This window comes from Vanessa cardui, chromosome 20, assembly GCF_905220365.1.
Source record: "Vanessa cardui chromosome 20, ilVanCard2.1, whole genome shotgun sequence".
In the NCBI taxonomy this organism is placed as follows: Eukaryota; Metazoa; Arthropoda; class Insecta; order Lepidoptera; family Nymphalidae; genus Vanessa; species Vanessa cardui.
The window spans coordinates 7,359,614-7,376,739 of record NC_061142.1 but is presented as its reverse complement, the minus strand read 5'-3'; the positions used below and the strand labels follow the sequence as shown (position 1 = coordinate 7,376,739).

The 17,126-nt window shown below is 34.4% G+C and overlaps 2 protein-coding genes across 2 annotated transcripts; both read left to right on the top strand.

The window, feature by feature from the left end:
- Positions 1-412: 412 nt before the first annotated feature.
- On the top strand, positions 413-16,960 carry LOC124538668 (dol-P-Man:Man(7)GlcNAc(2)-PP-Dol alpha-1,6-mannosyltransferase). The gene is made up of 8 exons (XM_047115801.1): positions 413-649; positions 725-857; positions 965-1,138; positions 1,447-1,600; positions 2,128-2,272; positions 2,908-3,134; positions 15,433-15,573; positions 15,647-16,960. Exons 1-8 carry the CDS (start codon positions 524-526, stop codon positions 16,782-16,784), a joined length of 2,238 nt encoding a protein of 745 aa, XP_046971757.1. The 5' UTR covers positions 413-523; the 3' UTR covers positions 16,785-16,960.
- Positions 3,819-4,869, top strand: LOC124538669. The gene has a single exon (XM_047115802.1). The coding sequence runs from the start codon at positions 3,954-3,956 to the stop codon at positions 4,722-4,724; it is 771 nt and encodes a 256-aa protein (XP_046971758.1). The 5' UTR covers positions 3,819-3,953; the 3' UTR covers positions 4,725-4,869.
- Positions 16,961-17,126: the final 166 nt, after the last annotated feature.

The following is a 17,126-nucleotide window of genomic DNA, read 5'->3' as shown; positions in this document are numbered from 1 at the left end:
GTTATACTTGATCAAATACAGCGATGCTCCAAAATACTTTAAAAATATAATGTACTAAATCGTTTTAAAATTAATATATAAAAAAGTAATTATTTTAAACAGCATATACACAGGACAAGGACGATTATTTTAAAATGTCACAAATAACCAAAGGTTTATTTTAACAACAACTGAACGCAAAACCGTTCGTAAATACACACTATGTAAGAATTACAATATTGCCTTTTATAATTAAATAACTAAATTTAAACTTAAGAGTAACCAAGTGATGGTTTTTGTTACTAACCAAGCTTCGAAAATTCTGTAGATAACAGATTAATAGCAAACAATAAAAACTATCATAATATTATATTCTTAAGCATAACTTGTTTTTGTCAATGTCAGTAATTGTCAATACATGACCGTTGACATTAGAGACCGTATTGTCAAATGACTCGAATTGTATTAGACAGCTCCGGGAATAGCAAATAATCTAAGATATGGTTTAAGTTGTGATTTAAAGAACTTTCGTAAATAAAAAGAAATGGTTCAGTTATTTTATATTGTCACTAGCTTGCATGTGCTACTATGTCCATTCACAAAAGTCGAAGAAAGTTTTAATATTCAAGCATTTCATGATATTTTGTATCATCGGCTAAACATATCAGAGGTATAAAAGAAGTTCTAATTTTGGACTCGTATGTTGCGCACTGTCTGTGTTTTTATAATAATCTATTTTTTCCAGTACGATCATAATGAGTTCCCGGGTGTAGTGCCTCGTAGTTTCATTGGACCACTTGTGATATCTTCATTATGTTCACCTGTTGCTTTTCTATTTCATTTATTAAGTATAAATAAATTTTGGATGCAGTATGTAGGTAAGTCGACGTCACAAAAGTCTACTATTAATTTAATGTAGCCATATACAAAGTAAATATTTTGGAAAAGTTAGATTAATTCACTTCAATTTTGTTTATAATTACAGTGAGACTAACTTTAGCATTGACTGTAATAGCAGCATGGAACCGACTGCGAAATGCTTTAAGAAAACAGTTTGGGAATACTTTTGCATGGTGGTTTACTTTAGTCAGTGTGACCCAATACCACTTTATGTTTTATATGAGCCGTCCATTACCTAATATTATGGCATTACCACTTGGTAAGTTAATTTATTATAAAAATAAATTATTATTAGTATTAATTATTCATTTGTTAAAAAGTTCTGTTTTGACTAACAACAAAAGTTATATTGAAACTTTAGAAGTATGTATTTAAATAAAAACTGTTTTATTTATGTCATTGTCTTATTAGTGGCTATTATTATCTCTTCATCATAAACATACTCATCTTGGTTAAGAGTTTTTAATTGATTTTTTTTTTTAAATATTTTTCCCCATTTTTTTAATTGTTATGCATTTCAAATTATTGATAGCTAAAGTATATAATTTTTTATTCATTCTCTTCTAGTACTCTTAGCGCTGGAAGGATGGTTACTTGGAAAACATAAGCAGTTCCTAATATCAGCAGGTGCTTCAATTATTATATTCCGCTCTGAACTTGCAATGTTATTTGGTTTATATCTTATAATAGACCTTTACTTTAAGAAGATTGACTTCCCAGCGTGAGTTACTTGTTTTATATCCTTGATGATAAATAAAATAAAGGCTTTTTTATAAAAGGTTTTTTATACAAAAACTAAAGTGATAATAATTAGATAAATGTTTGAAACACTATACTCACCTAACATGTTTAAAAGTATATGTTAGGAATTACAATTAATAAAAAGTAAAATAAAATGATGTCTAAATATAATTTACTTTAATAAGTTTTTAATTATATTTGAGAATATACCAGATGGATAAAATAGAAATGTAACTGACTAATTATTGAAGTAATGTTATAATCATTTTAAGAAATGTATGTATATTGTCTATAAGAAATTATTAAAGTAATTCATTGTATTAGTATCCTGATATTAATGTGTAATCAAAGGAATAGAAGTCTTGTTACAAATGTACTAGGTCACATAGACTAATGTTTATCCTCACATAGATTAATGTTTAAACATATTTTACCTATAAATATGAGTAATCATTAGTCTGTGTGAGAATTGATAAGTGGTATTTGAAGATTATATATTTTTTTCAGGTTACTTAAAATAGTAATTCCAGCCGGAATTACCTTAGTATCACTAACATTACTAGTTGATTCAATATTTTGGAGACGTCTCGTATGGCCAGAGGCTGAGGTTTTTTGGTTCAATACAATTTTAAATAAGAGCTCAGAATGGGGTGTATCCTTTTTAATGTATTTGAATAATTATCATCTACAACAGATTATATATTTTTGTTCATAGACTAAAGACACCAATAGATAATGGTCAACAGTGCCACAGTCTAAGCTACAATACTATGAAATTTAATGAATGTTAAGAAAAAATGCGGAATGTGAATTGGAAGTCTGCTTTTGTTTTTCAATGAAAAATGAAAAAGTAAAAACCGTAGAGGTTATGACTTTGTTGCAAATAATTCGTTAGCTAAAAAAATATTTTTGATGACGAATGGTACAGTTATATTATAAGGTATAAATTTGCCTTAGATTCTATCAACTAACCAATATGTAAAAAAAGTTACCAGTGGATTTATATTTCACACAATATTAGCATTTTTCTCTGATCATAGACTCATGTTAAATACATACGACACTAGTTCATACACGAAACTTCATAGATCCTGCTTCACATAATTAAACACTTTTGCTTAGATCCTTGCCATTTATAAATTTCCCTTTGGTCTGAAATCATCTCATGCTTATTTTAAAATGAGGTACGTTAATTAATCGCTTGTTTTAAATTATTTTCGTTATGTGAACACAGAATATATAATTATACAAACATTTATTTTAAATTTTTACTCATCGATAAACCAGACTGCACCATTCCTATGGTACTTTTATTCAGCGCTACCTCGAGGACTTGGTCCCAGCATTGTTTTGGTGCCCATAGGATTGTACCTTGAGAGGCGTCTTGTACCGATCGTGGCTCCGGCCCTAGTTTATATCCTGCTATTCTCTTTTCTACCACACAAAGAGCTCAGGTTCATAATATACGTTTTTCCTTTGCTCAACGTATCTTCAGCTGCGGTATGCTCATACATGTAAGTTATAAATGTGAATGTTATACTTTGCTTGTTTGTAACGTCGTCGCTTATAAACTGTTAAATCGATCTTAATTAAATTTGTCAGAAATGTACTGAAGCCTGAATAAGAAACAGGATAATGGGATAAAAAAAACGGTCAATCGCGGTAAACCTACGGTAAAACTTGGTTATTTTTTTATGAAATACATCAAGTATCAAAACCTTTTAATGCCTAATTTAAATTTATCACATTTTAGTCGTGTACAGTAAGCATCATACATTAAATAAAAGTTATGAATACAGCCATTTATAAGACTTTGGTTGTATGAATATAATTGATCAGTTTTGATGTTTCTATGTTTTTTGTAATGTCAACTGGTAATCCTATATCATGCCGACCGTACATAAATACTATACTCCAGCCACATTCGATCTGGAATTTTAGTAAACAAACCATGTGTCATCATAATTAGGGTTGATACACTCTTAATAAAAAATAATAATTATTAAAATTACAACTATATTCATTATAACACAAAAAAAATAATTTAATACAGAATCCAAAAAATTTATTTAGCCGGTCAATAAAAAAATTATATGAAAATTTGCTTAAAATAAAAGTTTAAAAATCTTTAATTACCACTATAATATTACTACAAAACTAACAACCCTTAACAATTTTAACAATTTTAATTATCTAAATTACAAAATAATAATTATACAAATTAATATGTGCTAAATGTGTTTCCTACCTGCCAGCTAATCTCCATAACACCAATATAATCAACAAAAAAACAAAAACATTAAACAAGTTGAGTGAAAAGTAATAACTTCACTATGGAATCCATTAAGCACTCAATTGAGGACCTGACTGAGCACTTCAACACACGGATGGCTGAGTTTCAAAAATCTCTTCAGGGTTCCATCCCAGCCACTAGTCCAAACTCCAACATTGCGGCTCAATTTAACACCTTCAGAGTCTTTGTTTTATCTGCATTAGAAGGCCTTCAGATGCAAGTGGAAATATTATCGAAGCAGTACAATCAGCTGGAAATGCGAAGTAGAAGGAAGATGCTTCTGTTCCACGGAGTTCCTGAAGACAAAAAAGAAAATTTGCCAGTCATAGTGTCAGGTGTTATATCAGGCCATCTTAAGGTACCAGAATTTACCATAGAGAAGCTCAGTCGATGTCAGCGATTAGGTCATTCCTCTAGGGATAAGCCTCGACCTATCCTTGTAAAATTTCGTGATGTAGTGCTTCGAAACAAGATCTGGTATTCAAAAACGTCCCTTAAAAGCACAGGCGTGACTCTGTCGGAGTTCCTTACCAAGGAAAGGCATGACCTGTTTATGTCTGCAAGACAGAAGTTCGGAATTTCAAAATGCTGGACGAAGGATGGAGTTGTTATCGTTACGGGGTCTGACGGTAAGCGTCACCGTATCGTCACAACAGCAGAGCTTAACTCAATCAATTGCAAGCCGAATTACATGCCCTCGGCAACTAATCTTGCTGCTGCTGCTGGTACCAGTACTGTCGGTGTCGACTCAATTTCAAAATCGTCCAACTCCACTCAGGTTATGCGAAGTAAGAGAACCGTTAAAAAGTAAGTTTTCGTTTTATTAGTAGCAGTTTGTCGTCGCTCCATTAGATTGTTCTGTTATTAATTTATGTCATCTATTTTTGTTTAGTTACTATAATTATATTTCGGATAAAATTAGTGTTAATTTGCTAACATGTCGGTATTATTATATTCAGTTCAGTTATAATTATATTATGTTTTTTTTTTTTTTTTTTTTTTTAATATATGGCTTTTATTTGTGCCAAGAGAGCACAGATTATTTCGCCAATGTCACGTGCGATGGAGAAGACACGATGGAGATTGAACGGTGCGGTCGAGATTGCAGGCTTAAATTAATTTTAAGGGCACAATAGTAGTAGACTCTCTGTTAACCCATAACCTAAAACAATACAATATATAAATAATTAGATAAACATATTACAATATTATTAAGACATCAAATAAGAACGATCACAAAAATATTTACAACTTAATTTTATTACGCTCAATATATTTACATAAAAATTTACAAAGTGGACTAAACACACACATTAACAAACATTCAACATTAATAGGGCGAGGAACTTTGGGAGGGAGAACGTCATATACGGGGTGGAGGAGATTGGGGCAAGAAAACAATATATGGGATAAGGAACCTTCGTCAAGGCCACATTCACACAAAGAGTGATCTCTAACTCTAATTTTACAAAGATGAACGGGCGTACATGCATGTCCAAGGCGTAAACGGCAGATAGTTGTGGTGACCCAACGTTTAGCTTGCCTGTGATGAGAAAACCAAGGTCGCCTCGGAATAACTGGTTGTAGACTTGCGTAAAATCTACCTTTAGATTTTGATGAAACTTCCCAAACAGAGTTCCAGGATTTAACAAGATGAATTTTCGGTAGAGCACACAAGTCCTGTGTTGAGTTTTTAAAATGATCAAGAGAGCCAGTTGATATAGCAGATTTAGCAAATGAATCTGCTGCATCGTTGTCGGGAATACCAGAATGGCTTGGTATCCAGACAAGCGATAAATCTAGCCCTTTTTGATGACAAGAAAACAATGCTTCCCTGATCTTAAGGATGATGAAAAACTTTCGTTTACTACGAAACGGATTTTCCTTAATTGCCAACAGACAACTCAAAGAGTCTGTCAAAATTATCGTGTGTCTGAGGTCATGGGAGTGGACAAAAACGATGGCTTCTAAAATTGCAATCGCTTCACCGGTAAAGATGGATGATTCAGGAGGGGATTTAAATTGAAGGACAATTTTGAATTTGGGGATCCAACAGGCTGAGCCGACGCAGCTTTCAGGGGATAGTTTAGAGGCATCAGTAAATATAAGTAAATGATTTGACCAATTTTGATGAAGAAATCTTTGAAATTTTGAGTTTGTATCAGGGGCCCCTTTAATAAGACCAAGATCTGTAATGATTGACGGATTATAGACTAGAGATCTAAATGGAGTGGAAAAAAGAGGATTTGACTGGAATCTTAAGATAGGATGTGGGAGTGTAGTAAATTTTAAAAAACTGTCTAATAATAAGGATGGACTTCTAGAGCGAACGCAGAGTTGGGACAGTTCGCTTAGACGGGACCAAAGAGGATGAGAAGATAACTGTAAAGATTTTACTACAAAACGGTCGCATAAAAATTGTCTTCTCAGTTGAAGCGGAGGATCAACACATTCAACCTGCAGAGCGTTAGTGGGAGTAGTTTTCATAGCTCCTAGGATTATTCTGAGGCATTTGTATTGAATTTTATTAAGTTTTTCAGAAACGGATTTACTAAGTGGTTCTAAGACAAATAGTCCGTAGTCTAAATGACTACGAACTATTGCATTGTACAGTAGTTTAAGAGAATAGGGGTGAGCTCCCCACCAGACTCCTGAGACTGCTCTAAGGACGTTAATACCCTTTTCACATTTTTTAATAACATGCTCAGAGTGACAAATTCCATTCAGTTTGTTGTCGAGAATAATGCCTAGAAATTTCGTCTTGTTGGCAAAGTTGATGCGTTGATCCCCACAAAACAAGTCGAAGACAGGAATTTGTCTTTTCCTAGTGAACACAACTGCCTGAGTCTTATCAATAGACAAAGACAGGCCATGGTCAAAGAGCCATAGGTCAAGATAATGTAAAGCAGAGTTTAATCGCAAAGTTAAATTTTCAACAGATGTAGATTTAAAATATAAAACGATGTCATCAGCATATTGAAGTATGTTACAGAAATTATTCACAGACAATTCGAGATCATGGGTATAAATGCTATAAAGCAGAGGGCTAAGGACTGAACCTTGCGGGAGACCTTTCCAGACAATCCTGGGGGGAAGAATACAATTTTGGTATTTAACAGAAATTGATCTGCAAAAAAGCAGATTACATATGAAATGAGTAATCCTCGGAGGGATACTCAGCTGTTGCAATTTTTGCCTGAGTACCGGAAGAAGAACATTATCATATGCAGAAGTAATATCTAGAAAAACACCCACAAGGTACTCTCCGTTAGAGAAGGCTATTCGAATGTCTGTCGTAAGAATGCTGAGACTATCAAGAGTGCTCAAACCCTTTCGAAAGCCAAATTGAGAGGGCGAGAGAATATTTCTGCTTTCCATTATCCATTCCAAACGGTTTTTTAGGAGATGTTCAGTAACTTTCACTAGTGTAGACGATAAAGCAATGGGTCTATAAGAATTGGGGTCCAAAGGGCTTTTTCCCGGTTTTAGTATGGGGATAATAATTTGGGACTTCCAAGATTCCGGGACGATTCCTGTTGAGAAAAAAGCATTAATTATATTCAGATAGACGCATTTAGCTTTATCACTGAGGTTTATTATAAAGGAGTAGGGCACGCCATCTTCCCCTGGTGACGAGTCCTTCAGTCCGTTCAGAGCTGTGTGTAGCTCTGAGATAGTAAACGGACTATCCATATCATCTGAGGTAGATGATTGAGTAAAATTTATAAAACTATCTCGACATGGAACAAAGGGGGGAGCAAGTTTGGTAGTAAAATCATTAAGCCATACGGATGGATTATAGGCGTTTGGGTTATCAGAATCAAGGGAGCGGCGAAATCTCTTAAGATTTCTCCAAACTGTTTGAGGGGGAGACCGAGGACTAAGGGATTCACAGAAATTGGTCCATCCCTGTTTTTTCTTTCTGGAAAATAGTTTTTTAATTTTGGCATCTATATGCTGATATTTGATAAAATTTTGTGAAGTCATAGATACATTATATGACTCTTCGGCTTCAGATCTCTGTTGGACCAAGGAATTACACTCTTCATCCCACCAAGGCGGAGAGATGCAAATTTTTTTATTAAGATTTTTTTGTGGGAAATTGGAATCAGCAGAGGATTTAATAATATTAAGAAAAAGCTCGTAGTAAGCAAGAGCATTTTCACCGTTCACAAAATCAGGGAGAGAGCTTAACATGACATCAACAGAGTTAGAGTATGCTAACCAGTTAGCATTTTTAAGTTTATATTTAAGGAGGGGGGAGGATTTGGATGGAGCAATGGATCTGTTGTTTAATGAAAGAAGGATAGGGAAATGATCACTTCCAAACGTAGATGGAAGGATATTCCAAGATATTTGCGAGGAAAGGGATGGGGATGCTATGGATAAATCAATAGCAGAATTAGGATTCTGATTAGGATAAACCCTACGAGTCGGCGAACCATCATTGAGAATGCAAAAGTTTACATCATCAACAATGTCCACCAACAAGGGGGCAAATCCATCACAGAAATAGGAACCCCATAATGTATGGTGGGCATTAAAATCCCCCATAACAAGAACAGGGCTTGGGAGGGAAGAAAAAATGGAGTGTAATTCAGGAACAAGTGAAGGGTTAGGATGAGGAATGTAGATAGATAAAAAGGAGATGTTGAAGGCTTTGATAGCTACAGCATTGATTTGCTGGCTAAAAGGAGGTAAGGAAATTTGGGAGAAGGGAATGGAGTGCCTGATCAAGATGGCACAACCTGCATACCCATCATTTCTGTCATCCCTCAAACAGGAGAAACCCGGTACCCGAAAACGAGAGCCGGGAATCAGCCATGTCTCAGAGATGGCAATAATGACAGGTTTAAATGAATTAATAAGTGAGAGGAGTTCAGGTTTCTTACGACGGACGCTTTGACAGTTCCATTGAAGGAATCTGATTGGGGCCATTATTAAGGATTGTAAATAGCTGGGATAAATCATTGGCAACGTTGGACGGTAATGGGACATCATTACATGTACTGAGGATATTTAGGAGGATTTTGGTGAGTAATTCCAATAAATTAGGATTATTATTAGGTGGGGAAGGCTGAGGAACGTTTAGAGCGCAACCATTAGGAGAGGAGGAGGGGCAATTGGCAACTATGGCCTGATGGGCGTGTTTATCATACCCCTTTCCTTGAGGAAGTCTAGGGGAGGGAGAGCGGACAACGGTTTGTCTGTAAGATTTAGTAGGACTAGGGGTGGACCTCGAAGGACCAGGGATGGGTGGGACGTATGCAGGAACAGAGAACAACTCTTTTGCTACCTCAGCATAGGATCTGCGGACATTAGGGAAGCGAGAGGCAGCTTCCATGTATGAGACATTATCTTGTGCCATTACAATTTTAATCGATTGCTGACGAGAATACTCAGGGCAATCCTTATCTGTGGCAAAGTGTTTGCCAGAACAATGTAAACATGTAGAATTATCTTTAATAACCTCACACGAATCACCCGTATGAGATTGAGAACATTTAAAGCACCTGGGAGTAGATCTACACTGAGTCCGAACGTGGCCATAACGACAACAGTTTAAACATATTATTGTGGGGAGATTGTATATTTCAACGGGAAGGGATGTATGAAATGAATATATTTTGCTAGGAAGGATTTGACCTTTAAAAGTTATGACTACCGATTGAGTTGGTACCCAAGACACAACTCCTTCGTTAATAGTCTTCCGGTTAAGACGCCTCAATTTTATTACTTCCCCACATCCATGAGGAAGCTCAATTGATTCAATTAGATCCTCCATAGACCAGTCTACCGGGATGCCTTTTATTAGACCCATTCTGGTAATATTATATGTGGGTAAGTTAGCAGCATATTTACAGAGTGCTAGAAGTGGGTTTTTTAGGAAACTATTTGCAGCTTGTGCTGAAGTAAACTGTATTTCTATTTTGTTCCTACCAACATTCTTAACACCATCATTCATAATAGAGCCAATCTTGTGTTTATGCAGAAATTGTCCGAATTTAATGGCTCTAATAGAATTACCTGCAGCTGGATCAGCTACTTCCCGAGAGACATGGACAATGAAGGGACCTTTGTCGTCATCCGTGTAACTTTTTGGGCCATCAATAAAGGAAGGATTAACATAAACATTCTGGATAGAGGCACTAGCGGTAGAAGGGTGGATAACTGTTTTCTTTGAAGAGGAATCAGGAGAGCAAGAAGACTTATCGCCGGAGCGTTTGCGAGAAGAGGATGTTGGAGGATCAGTTTGACATTCTGAACCCCCGGGATCAGGAGGTTCGGGAGGTGGATCGACATCCATTATAAACTAACTACTGTAACTTAACTAATATACTATAACTATAATCAAAAGAAAAATAACACTTACCGAAACCGAATTATGTTAGTAAAACCCAGAAACCATAAAATTAAACTATTTGCACTGAAAATTCATAAAAAAGTTACACAGAATTAATATAAAAACACAGATATCTCACTAACACGTGTGTCAACCAAAGCTAACGCAAGCGAAAAAAAAAATCATTATATTATGTTGTTGACTGAAGGTATAATGTCAATTGTCAACAATCTGACGTTTGATCTGCGTTTAGTAACTACATTGATAAAACTAACTACTGCCTATGTAGTTAGCATTTTGATTTTATGAGGTAGTTTTTTGTTTTTAGTTTAATTCAATTTTTTTTTTTTATGTTGTTCTCTCTACTTACTAGTTTATTTTTTATATTTAATGTTATTAGAATTTAAATCGTATTTTTATTTTGTTTATTGGTTACTTAGTGTGGTGCTTTGCTAAACACTGATTTATAACTTGTTTTTATTTCTGTTTTAATGTTGTATCCGGTTCTTATGTTTTACTATATTTGTGATAAAAATATCCTTGTAATTGCTTACTCACAAACGGCTGGCGGGATGGAGGAGTAGCTTATTAGAACTCAATATTCTAGTATTTTGATTTATTTTGGTATTATTATACTATTTAATTATTTTTACTTACATATATATAATATTAACTTGTATTTACATTAATAGTATGATTTCAAGCGTTCACAGCGTAAGTGACTCGAATGATAATAGTATCTATCTTAGTGACTCAGTATTATCTACTGATGATAGTTTTCACAGTGCTTCTCTTCCTCTTAATTCTCTTTTAGACTCAACTTTCTCCGGTGTTTCTAGAAACTTTAATGTAGTGCATATAAATGCGCAGAGTATTCCATCTCATTACCCTGATTTCCTGTCCTCCTTCGATAGTAAAAATATTCATGCCATTCTTGTATCCGAATCTTTTTTGAAACCAAGTTTACCCTCGACGTCTTACTGTTTGCCTGGCTACCATCTGATCCGGAACGACCGAACAGGTAAAGGTGGTGGTGGTGTGGCAATATACCTCCGCAGTCATATCCCCTTTACAATTTTAAGTAAATCTCCTTCACAATACTCTGAGTCATCGGAACACATCTTTATTGAGGTCTTATTCGGTCATCTCAAACTACTACTGGGCGTATTTTATAGTCCGTCACTCAATATTAATTATTTTAATAATTTTGAAATGTTATTAGATCAATTTAGAACTTCTGTCGATCACACCATAATTATGGGTGATTTTAACACCTGCTTGATTAAAGACGACCAACGTGCCCGACGACTTAAGAATATAATCGATAGCTGTAACCTTAATGTACTTCCAACGAATGCGACTCATTTTTTTCCGAATTGTTCTCCCTCACTATTGGACTTAATGTTTGTTTCCTCTCTCAGTCATGTTGACGTCCATGGTCAGTTTCCCGCAGAGGCCTTTTCCTACCACGACTTAGTTTATTTATCCTATAGAATTCGGCCTCCGCGAGCGAAGCCAACTATAGTGATGCGGCGTAATTTTCAAAAGCTTAATAACACCAATTTCATGAGCGATTTAAACAATATCGACTGGAATGCTATTTATAATGCCAGCTCAATTGATGAAAAAATTAGCATATTTAATTCTCTCTTAACCGATTTATTGGATGTACATGCCCCATTAAGACCTATTAAGCTTAAGCACTTACCGGCTCCTTGGCTAACTCAGGATATTAGAGCACTCATGGCTAAGCGTAATGCTGCGAAGGCCAAATATAAAAGAAATCCAACTACTGACAACTTGGAAAAATATAAACATCTACGAAATCGTTGCAATAAACTCTGTCGTGATGCTCAGCGTAAGTTTATTGCAAATGCTATTGATAATAGCGGTACATCCAAGGTTTGGCGGTTTTTGAAATCGCTGGGAATCGGTCGTCAGCGGGAAACCATTTCTTTTAATATCGAACTTGATGATCTTAACAGACACTTTCTTTCTTCTTCTTCTATAAATATGTGTGACAAACTTAATACAATCAACTTTCTTCATACACTGCCTATTCCTGATAACCCTCCTTTCGAATTCAGCTCTGTCACCATTAGCGAGTTAAGGAAGCACATCCTTAGTATTAAATCAGACTCAACTGGCTGTGATGAAATAAGTCGAAAACTTATTCTCCTTACTCTCAACAATATTTTACCTATTTTATGTCATATATTTAATTACTCCCTGTCAACTGGTACTTTCCCTTCTATTTGGCGCAAAGCTCTAGTGATTCCTATTCCTAAAGTTTCCAATCCCTTGTTACCCTCTCATTTTAGACCTATATCTGTGCTTCCTTTTCTCTCGAAGGTGCTAGAACGTGTAGTCCATTCTCAACTAAGCCAATTCCTCTCTATAAATAAAATCCTCTGCCCTTTCCAATCTGGGTTTAGAAAAGGCCATAGTACAGTTACAGCTCTCACCAAAGTATGTGACGATATACGTAACGGAATTGACAACAAATGCGTAACTATACTAGCTCTTCTTGACTTTTCGAATGCTTTTAATACTATCGACTATGACATATGCTTGGCAATCCTTGAATCTCTAAACATAGGTTCTATTGCTGTTGATTGGTTCCGTTCTTACCTGTTCAAGCGACAGCAATGCATAACGGCAAACAGTAGGTCTTCACCTTTTTTAGATATCCCTTCCGGTGTCCCGCAAGGTGGTGTACTCTCTCCTCTTCTCTTTTCTATTTTCATTAATACTCTCTCTACACTTATCTCTTCATCCTATCATCTGTATGCTGATGATCTTCAAATATATGTTACCGCTCCCTTGGACGGTATCGACGAGGCTGTTGCAACTTTGAATAATGATTTGGTAAAGATCAGTGAATGGTGTAGATCTTACGGTCTCCAACTGAATCCAAGGAAGTCGCAAGTAGCTGTTTTTGGCAGTCCTAAGCTTCTGTCGAGGGTCAAAGACAAAATCCTATCTCCAATCATGCTTGATGGCCACACACTACCGCTGCAAGAAACAGTTAGAAATCTTGGACTACTTCTGGATGCTTCCTTATCCTGGGTACCTCAGGTTGCAGAAATGAGTCGTAAGATGTATGCCATCATTGGTTTTTTAAGGCGATGGAAAAATCTACTACCCATCAAGGCTAAGATCAGCTTAGCCAATGCATTTCTTTTTCCAATATTAGATTATGCCGACGCCTGCTACATTGATTTAACTGAAGACCTTCTGAATAAATTAGAACGGCTGCAAAATTTGGCCATTAGATTCATATTTGGCCTGCGTAAGTATGATCACGTTTCGCAGTATCGGTCTCAGTTGAAGTGGCTGCCAATCAGGCTTCGAAGAAACTTGCACGCCTTATCTCTTCTCTATGCTATTTTATATGTTGAGCATACACCACCTTACCTTAAAGAACGCTTCAAATTTCTTGGGTTTGATAGCACACACAACCTGCGTTCTAGTGAGGACAACAAACTTGTCACACCCTGCAGTCGGACACAAACCTACAGCAACTCTTTCACCGTGAAAACCGTCAAACTCTGGAATGCACTACCCACTGATATACGGCAGTCTAAATCCTTGGCAATATTTAAGCATCGTTTGAGAAACTATTACCTATCCATATCTAGATAATGTATGCAAGTATGTAATAATATGTAGTTTATATTTATGTATATATGTATGTATATTTTAATATATATTATATTTCTATGTATGTATTATTGGTATGTAGTTATGTGTAGTTTATTACTATACCTTAGTATAAATATTATTATATTGTACTTTTCCTCATTTTTTCATATATTTTTCTTCACTTACCTGTTTTCGTTCTAAGCTCCTATCACCAAAGGTTGTCTGTGAGAGATCGCTATAAGCGATAAGACCGCCTTTGCGCACCATGTACTTATTTTATGTTTTATATTTCCCCTTTTTTTCCGTGTGTTGTGCAATAAAGCATTTTAAAATAAATAAAAAAAAACCCTATATTTTAATATTGACGTAAAGAAATCGCAGGTTTGTAACATTTGGAGTGTTTTTTAAGCAATTGGCAGATTTAGAAAGGTATATAATAGCGATACAGCATCTTCGTATTTGGTGGTGTATATTTTTAGTCGTATAATTTTAATTTTAAATAAAAATATATACTTATCGCGCATTCCTAATAAAGTATAAAATATTAATGCTTAAAAAACATACTAATACACTAGTATACCAACAGACGTTGCTTTTTCCAGTATTAGAGCAATTGTAATCTCAAACCTCCCATTGACCCATTCAAATATACACAAAATTAATCTAAATGAGACCTGTCGTTTGGGAGGCGATAGATAAAGTTAATAAAGCGAATTATATAACTACGAGGTCATTTCTGATATCATTTTAAAATTAGAGGTATTATTTTTGAGATCTACATTATTCCAGATGATCATAAGTATTATAATTATAACCAAGAATGCGCTTAGTCCCTTGTCTTAAATACTTTATTATTCATCATCAATTTTAATTTTTATTAATATCAAAAATAATTGTTTTACATATTTCTAAAAATGTTTTGAGCATCTGCCTGACGTTGGTTGCTAAGCAACGCTTTGTTATTAAACATTCCACATCGAATTTGGCTGGAGTATAGTGATAATAGTTCCATTTGTATGACAGTGCATAGGACAGTATAGCCTATTCCAACAAAGAGAGGACGAAAGATAAAGAAACATTTGGAACGATATCAATATATTGAAAGATATTGATATTAGTTACTGTGCATTTGCGAAAAAATGGCGCTTGGCGTATATCGAATAAGCTGAAAAGAACTTTGTTAGTAAAATCAAATTGCTTATAAGTAGTTAAATGACAATAATTAAATGTATATATATAAATCAAAACTCAAACTCAAATAACTTTATTCAATATAGAAGCATTACACTTTCTTATTGATGGTCAATTGAAACATACCTATTAGTATCTTCAAGAACGAAGATACTACTAAGTACTACTAAATAGTGCAAAATATAGTTGAGCTATAAGTAAAGCACATGTAATACGTAAATCAAGGGTTTGTTTATCTTTTTTCCTTCTTCTATTGGAAAAGGCTATAGGTAGCGAATGTTTATGAGATTCTATTATTTAATATTGGTAAATATACATAATAAAAAAACATTATTTACAGATTTATACGACGAACTAAATCACCAATTTATGAACTACTCTTCTGGGGAACAGTACTAATTATAATTTGTAATGTGATATTTTCCTTAGCACTGGCTATGGTTGCAATGACAAATTATCCCGGAGGTATTGCGATAACGAGGTTTGTTAATTTGTTATTTATTGTCGTATTTTTTGTTATTAATTGTACTTAAATGCTGCTTATAACTTTACAGATTTCACAAGTTATTGAAAAATGAACCTTACGTCCATGTACATATTAGCAATTTAGCAGCGCAGACTGGAGTGACTAGATTCACGCAATTAAATGACCACTGGACTTACAGTAAAAACGAATCACTAAATGTCGATCAGTTACAAGAATATACTCACCTTATCTTCGAAGCGAAGAGTAAATATTCATCAAATCTCAAGGCGTTTTCTCAAACACATAATATTTTAGATAGTGTGGAATCGTTTTCACAAATAACAGTGACTTACAAACTCTTTCCTCCGATTAAAATTAAGACCAAACCAGCTATATTTATTTTAGAAAGGAAGAATTTTAGAGATGATGCTTTTAAATTGACCAAGCAAGAAAGACACACAGAAGATATTGAGTTAGATCGGGTGAGTGTTGAAGAAAAGGAAATGGATAATACTAATTTTAGTGAAGAATTACTTGAAGAAACTTCTAATCAAATATTAGAAGTTGAAATAAGCACTACAGATGGTAAGGAGGATGTTATCGAAATCGTTGAAACAACTCCAGAACAAAACGTTGTTGTAGTATCAGATGATGATAACGAAGATGATACCTCAGAAGAAGAAACAGAGAAGGCAGCGACAAGAATTTCGAAGATGAGAAAAGCGTTAGAAGAAGTGAAAATGTATAATAGACAAGAAAGAAAGAAAAAGGCCATATCAAAAATAAAATCAGAGACCCGTAAGGAAGTAGTCGCTAGTGCTAAGGAAAAATTAAAAGAACTTATGAAACGTCATAAACATATCGCCGATGAACTTTCAGAAACGCACATATCAGATAAATTCAATGAAGAAAAAGAAGAAGATGGGAGGGGAGATATACCTGATGTTGAAATTGATTTAGTTGTTCCTACAAATATTAATGTACAATTAGACATTGAAACTTCAGAAGATATTGTTGAAGTTAGTGAACCTACTAATAACACAAATGTAAATATTGATTCTATAGTAGAAGAGGTAATAGTTCGTTTAATAGATAGAAAAATTTATGACGATAAGACGAAACCCGAAGATATTAAACTTGAAGATAGAATAATGATTCAAAAAATTGTAGAAGAAATCTTAACTGAAAAAATGAATTATACGACATCTGAAAACAAAACTAATTAAAAAAGGGATTTCGAACGATTTGGTTGTGTGTATCTCTATACTAATAAGTGATCTCTATGTGAATATTAAATATTTTTAATGTATAAATGTGTATATAAATTACGACTTTTCAGTGCCAAATTTTAGTATTGATAATAATTATTAGTATTCGGAAATAAAGTAAAATTAATACTTAATATCTTTTTCTATATTTAAACATTCTTGCAGTTAATAATAATATCTTTATTGTGAACCGCTATTTTACATAATATCTTACATATAGTCTTGACTTCAGAACTACAATAGATCGTGTATCAATGTGTCATGTACATCACACAACCATTTTAGCCACTTGGGGATCTT